The sequence below is a fragment of the Solanum verrucosum genome, unplaced genomic scaffold (genome assembly GCF_900185275.1).
Source record: "Solanum verrucosum unplaced genomic scaffold, falcon-dt-bn FXZP01000138.1, whole genome shotgun sequence".
NCBI classification, from domain to species: Eukaryota; Viridiplantae; Streptophyta; class Magnoliopsida; order Solanales; family Solanaceae; genus Solanum; species Solanum verrucosum.
In genome coordinates this window covers 414,584-421,265 of record NW_026020134.1, presented here as the reverse complement: position 1 = coordinate 421,265, position 6,682 = coordinate 414,584, and the positions used below count along the sequence as shown (strand labels likewise).

The following is a 6,682-nucleotide window of genomic DNA, read 5'->3' as shown; positions in this document are numbered from 1 at the left end:
TTAGCTCTTAAGCGCATTTTCCCTCATCAGGATGAATATAAAGGGAAATTTGCACCAAATTGGCAAGGACCCTACATGGTTCACAAAGTGTTATCCGGAGGTGCCTTAATCATGTCGGAGATGGATGGCACCGAATGGCCAAAACCGATCAACTCAGATGCTGTCAAGAGATACTACGTGTAAAGTTTCAGTTTGTATTTCTGGCATTCCCTTGTAATCATTCTATTTGCTTGTAATTGCTTTGTTTAGAATTTTATTTCCTTGTAAGAACTACGTTTGACCTGAATTCTCAAGAATGAGGTACGTAGGCGGCCTATGTCGGCCTCGGTCACCCCATTTTACCTCTTTTAATATTTCCTTGTATTTGAACTACGTTCGACCTGAATTCTCAAGAATGAGATACATAGGCGGCCTATGTCGGCCTCGGTCGGTTTCTTTGTGAATTTCCTATTTTTGTTAGTCCTCGAAAAGGGAACTACGTTTGACTTGATTCCTGCCTCAACAGGATACGTAGGCGCCACAACGGTTCGGTCATATCTCCCGTAAGATTTCTATTTTTCCTTTACAATAGAAACTGGGACATAATTTTTGGGAGGGACTCAAAAATTCTCGAGAAGAAGATATTTTCCGACAAAGTCAAGACTGAAGTTACTTTGAGATTTGCAACTGGGACAGAATTTTTGAGGAGATCTCAAAAATTCCGTGATTGCTCACCAACGATTGAAGATAAGCCAAGACTGTTAACTGGGACAGAAATTTTGAGATGGCCTCAAAATTTCAACAGGGTTTATCGGCAGTTTAGAACAACTTTGAATATTTTCCAACAAGTAATTAGATGGACCTCAAGGCATCAACTTCAAAGACGTTCGTTAAAGCTCGACGTGACATGACACTTGGCAGCGACATTTTCCAAATATTCTTTTTGAAAATCTATTTTTTCTTAAAAACTTTTATTTCGTGTCTAAATTATTTTGCATAATTATGTTTTGTCTTATCTATCAAGAAGCGGGAGATCAGAAAAATCAACCGAAGATAGTCAGACAAGGAGCAGACAGCTGAAGAGATTGACACAGACCAGTTCGTTTTTAAAACTAACAATTTTTCTGTGGATGCAGGTCTATAGGTTGGCCTCAAGATCGGCATATTCTTCCATTCAATGAATACAGAGAAGTCAAAAGGGCGAAGAGCTCCCCAAATTGACAACTTTTCTGTGGATGCAGGAAATATTTTATGCTTCTTATACTAAGAATTGGGAATATGAGTAGCATTACTTTATTCAAATTCTCAACAAGGCAAGGTTCATAACGAACATGCAATTACGTTCGGAGATGGGACAAATGAAAACCTTGAAGAGAGAAATATTATTATTTTCCAGCAACTAAAGATACCTGGAAGATATTTATCTGCATTATATTATCAGATATGATAATATTCCTACCGAGAGAGTCACTTATATCGTATTGTCAAATGAGATGATACCACTACTCCGAGGGTCATTTTTATTTATATTGTCGATTGAGACGATATCACTACCCGGAGATTCATTTATATCGTATTGTCAAATGAGATGATACCACTACTCCGAGGGTCATTTTTATTCGTATTGTCGAATGATCGGATACCACTACCCAGAGAGTCATTTATATCGTATTGTCAAATGAGATGATACCACTACTCCGATGGTCATTTTTATTCGTATTGTCGAATGAGACGATATCACTACCCGGAGAGTCATTTAAATTGTATTGTCAAATGAGATGATACCACTACTCCGAGGGTCATGTTTATTATATAGTCAATTCAGACGATACCGTCATCCCAAAAGATACCCAGAAGATCACATATGTTACTCGGTGAAGCATTATCTTCATTTGGTATCAGGGAGGCATCATCAAAACAAATCATGCATCGCGAGAAAAGCTTCATGCATAACAAGAGAGTAGACTCATGAATAGCAAGAGAAAGAAATCATGCATCGCTGAAAAGAAATCATGCATCGCGAGAAAAGCTTCATGCATAGCAAGAGAGAAGACTCATGCATAGCAAGAGAAAGAAATCATGCATCGCGGAAAAGAAGTCATGCATCGCGGAAAAGTCATGCATTGCGAGAGAGAAGACTCATGTATAGCAAGAGAAAGAAATCATGCATCGCGAAAAAGAAGTCATGCATCGCGGAAAAGTCATGCATTGCAAGAGAAGATTCATGCATTGCGAGATAAAGATTCATGCATTACAAGAGAAGATTCATGCATCGCGAAAAAAGATTCATGCATCGCAAGAGAAATGAGTTATGCATCACAAGAAAAAGATTTACCCATTACAAGAAAATCAACATCGACTGCATCATTTTTCTTTGCAAAAACGACATCAAAAGAACTATCAACATATTACACCAGTTTAGTTTATTGCTTTGACGTCAAAGGAAGAGTACACTGAATATTATAATGCAAATATGAAACATAAGCTTTATTTGCTTTACGTCAAACCCGATGGAGTTGACGTCAAATGTTCAAGGAGAACAATTAAATGTCAACACGGTAAAAGACACTATCTCCCATTTGAAATGCATTTTTGTGCTAATGAGTTTTATCTCAACCCTTGTCGAGAGCATCCGAGAGGATGAATTCTCAAAACAAACCACAGGTGCGGACGACATCAATTAGGATGCAGTACAACGTGGAAATTTTTCTTAGCAGCGAACTGGGACATAGTCCAAAGAGGAGTGCCAAACTCTTAGGACGCGAGCAGAGGAGCGACTTCCACTACAATCAAAACACACCTCCATCAGAAGGCATGTGGGTATTTCTTAGATTTATCAGTCCCTGTTTTGCATCCGGAATATTTTGGGTTCACCGAAAGCAACTTTCTAATCTGAGTGACAATAAACCAAGAGTTTTGGAAATCATGTCCGTGTAAGTTCTTACTTATGGATGTGAAGAGCTCCACATTCGTGGTTAAGAGGTTGCAAGCCTCTTTTTCATACTCGACTCATTTGTCACTCTTCCAGAACCAAGGGTTATCTAACATAATAGATTTCATTTTTCAACCGATCGAGTCGAACTATAAACAGCCTGATTCCTAAGGTCAAAGGATATGTAAACTGGATCAATGATGAAAACTCAGTTGTATTCCGACACCCTCTCTCAAATCTTATTCTCAAGCATTTCGGTCTCTTCATAATCTGATATCGGGATGACATTTGAATTTTTTCAAATCGTGCGTCAAATCAAGTGTATTAAACTACAAGTGGCCTAAATTCTCATATAGCCTAAGATATGTAGGAAACCTATTTCTGGGGTCCGGCCATAATTCCTAAATTCCGTACCAAAATACCTTTCCAAAAGGATGAAGATGTGTTCGGTCAAAACTGGATTTGTCAATTTCGTTTGCCTCGAATTTCTTTCATCAATCCAAATCAAACGAGGGACAACCAACATCAACAATTCTTCTAATTTCAAATTTCCAGCCTCGACCTCCGGATACATTTGATAGAGTAGATTTTTGGGTTATGTTTCTAGGACCTATAAAAGTGATGGAACTATCCGCCAGTAAGTACCTGAACACAATTGTGGAAAACAGTTACATTATCCAATACCAACATGCGCTTAAATTGAATAATTAGGCATCGTTGTTTCACATAAAACAGCAACAGATCTCCATTATTTACAGCATCAATTCCAACAAATGGATTTGGAGTACACTCTTTAGTTCCGAGATGCTACTGTTCACGATAGCTAGGCGGTCAGTGACGGTTGTGATGACCGTTTCATTACAAATTTTCATAGTGTAAGAGCTCGCTTGGATCAGCCAAGGAAGAGGCAACTGCTCTGACATTTTATCTCTTAATACTCCCTCCGTCCACAATTGTTTGATAGGGTAAGGTCATGCACATTCCTCAAGGAAAATTTAATACAATGTGTAATTTGACTAATATAACCCTACCATACCAAGAATATCAAAAGTCCACATGACTTTTCAATTGAACTACACTATCATTAAGAGCAGAATTGGAAAAAAGTGACTAATTATTTCTTGATTATTTAAATTGACAATTAATCTTGGACATCTATTTTTAGTATACCTGCTAAACAATTGTGGACGGAGAGAGTATATACTCCCTCCGTCCACAATTAATTGTCATGGTTTCCTTTTTTAGAGTCAAACAATAAGAACTTTGACCAACATTTTACGATGTATATTTTCATCATATTGCTATGCAAAAAATTGCAACTTATAGTACTTTTCGTATAGTTTTTGAATATCTAATTTTTTTTAAAAAAAATATTAAATTAACGTAATCTAATTTAACTTAAATAATTAATTAAATTAACTTTTGAAAAACACAACATGATAAATAAAAGTGGACAGATGAAGTATATCGGTAACTTGGACCATACCAAACGTTACATTTTCTTGTTGAAAAATGTAGCGTCCTTTATATCTTCACCTAGGTAAAGGTAGAGAGATGAAGTGATTTTCCAAGGGCTTTATGTTTGCTCTATTTCTTTATATCGTTCACATTCACGGTTCTGCAGGGATCGTCCAACATTAATTAGGCATGCAGCACCATTTATAAAGCTAGAAAACTTTTTCTTTTTACTTTAATTTAAGTTTAACTCATTAGATTTAGTAATATACTCTCTCTGTTCAACAATAGTTGTCAACTATACTATTTTGAGATATTCAACAATACTTGTTCACCTTATAAAATTAATGAATAATTTTATAGTTAGTTCCTAATTTATCCTTATCATTAATTATAGTTATTTTTCTATTATATTTTTTCAAGATATATTTAAAAGGTGATATCGTAAAATTATCCTTCTATTTATAGTTTCTTAACAAGTGTGTAAAATTAATAGTAGACAACTATTGTTGGACAAAGAGAGTATTATTCACATAATATAAAAATATAAATGTGTGTTTTTCATATGACCATTTATAAATTGAATAGAAAAAAAAAATCTTTTCAAATCTCTTATGTGGAAAAATAAAAATATCTCATAAAAAAAAAAACATATTCGCTATAGTCCTTTGATTAGAAAAAAATAATCAAATTTACCTTTGACATATGTGAAAGAGTTAATTTTGCCCCCAAATTATGTGAAAGATTTATATTTATCATCTGTTTAAAAAAATAATAATCCTTAAATAGTGTGACATATGAAATCATCAGGTGCTAAGCTTCTCTCTTTAAAATTCATGACAAATTTATTCTAGCATGGATAAATTTGACCTCAACTATTAGAGGAGACAAATCTATTTCATTTTGCATAGTCCAATAACAAATTCGATCATTTACCCTTTGAAATTTACGAAGATAGAATTGAAAAACATATTTAAAACACTTTTTCAAATTTAAAGTATAACTCCACGTTGAATTGAAATTTTTTATAATCACTGATTTTTAAAAAAAAACAAAAAACTATTCCAAAAAAAAAAAAGTAAATAATTCTCATCTCCAAAGCAACTCCTAAAATTAAATGACTAATATTTAGGTCTATTTTAATTTAAACTAGAAATACACAAAATCTCATCCAATAAGCCCTAAAATAATATTACCATCAAAATCTGAAATTTAGCCAGAAAGAAATAAAAGAGAAAAGACCCAAAATAGTCCCTCATCTTTAGATTAAAATTCAAAGTCATCATTTATATTTCACATAGAGCATTAATAGTCTCTCATGTTTACAATATTGGTGCACTTTTGGTCTCACCGAAAGTGCACCAATATTGTAAACATGAGGGAGGAACTATTAGGGGTCGTTTGGTTTGAAAATGAGTTATGATGGGATAAGTTATGTTGGGATAAGTTATGTTGGGATTAGTTATGATGGGATAAGTTGTGTTGGATTATTTTTTATTGAGTGTTTGGTTTGTTGTATTCAAAATAATAAATTTTAAGAACAATTTATTTGTTTACAAAAATGCCCTTCATTAATGTAAAAAGTGATATAACAAAAGGGTTGAAAGAGACATTTTTGTCATTTACCTATTTTATCCCGGGATAAGTTATCCCGGGATTACTATACCACCCAAGGAGAGGGATAACTTATCCCGGTACTAATTATTAATCCCGGGATAAGTTATCCCGAACTTGCCAACCAAACAACAAAATAAGCGATACTATAATTTAATCCCGGGACTATTTGGTATTATCCCTCACACCAAATGACCCCTTAGTGTTACATGTGAAAAGTGGAGTCTTTGAGTCTTTAACTATTTTGGAACTTTTCTCGAAATAAAACAAGAAAGAAAGAAGTCTCCTCTTTCATTTCGAAAATGGGGGTTTCTAATTGGCTTCTGATCGGTGCTGCTATTGCCGTAACGTTGTTAATTGCTCAAGCAATAAGGTTACTGTTACTGGTAATCAATGGCCGGAGAAACAGAAAGAAGGCTGTCGGGATCTTCCACCCATACACCAACGACGGAGGTGGTGGAGAACGAGTCTTGTGGTGTGCCGTCAAAGCTATCCAAGATGAAAACCCAAATCTAGATTGTGTAATATATACAGGAGATTTCGATGCTTCTCCTCACAGTCTTACTGCTCGTGCCCTTGATCGATTTGGAGTCAAATTAATCCACCCTCCTAAGGTAATCCCTTTACTTCTCCTGTGTTTAAATAAGTTAGATTAAGAAAAATCGTGCTGAAAATTTAAAATATTGAACTCGTCGTATATAG

General features: G+C 34.8%; 2 protein-coding genes across 5 annotated transcripts in view; one reads left to right on the top strand and one right to left on the bottom strand.

The window, feature by feature from the left end:
* LOC125827363 (tubulin beta-2 chain) overlaps positions 1-6,682 on the bottom strand; it is a 461,890-nt gene that overhangs the window by 113,352 nt on the left and 341,856 nt on the right. The gene's annotated exons all lie outside the window — the stretch shown is intronic.
* The window catches only part of LOC125827362 (GDP-Man:Man(3)GlcNAc(2)-PP-Dol alpha-1,2-mannosyltransferase), a 267,662-nt gene that overhangs the window by 256,793 nt on the left and 4,187 nt on the right, over positions 1-6,682 (top strand). The window contains exon 2 of the mRNA XM_049506668.1: positions 6,263-6,594. Within this exon, the coding sequence (XP_049362625.1) occupies positions 6,283-6,594 (312 nt within the window). The 5' untranslated portion in view covers positions 6,263-6,282. The remainder of the gene's footprint in view (positions 1-6,262; positions 6,595-6,682) is intronic.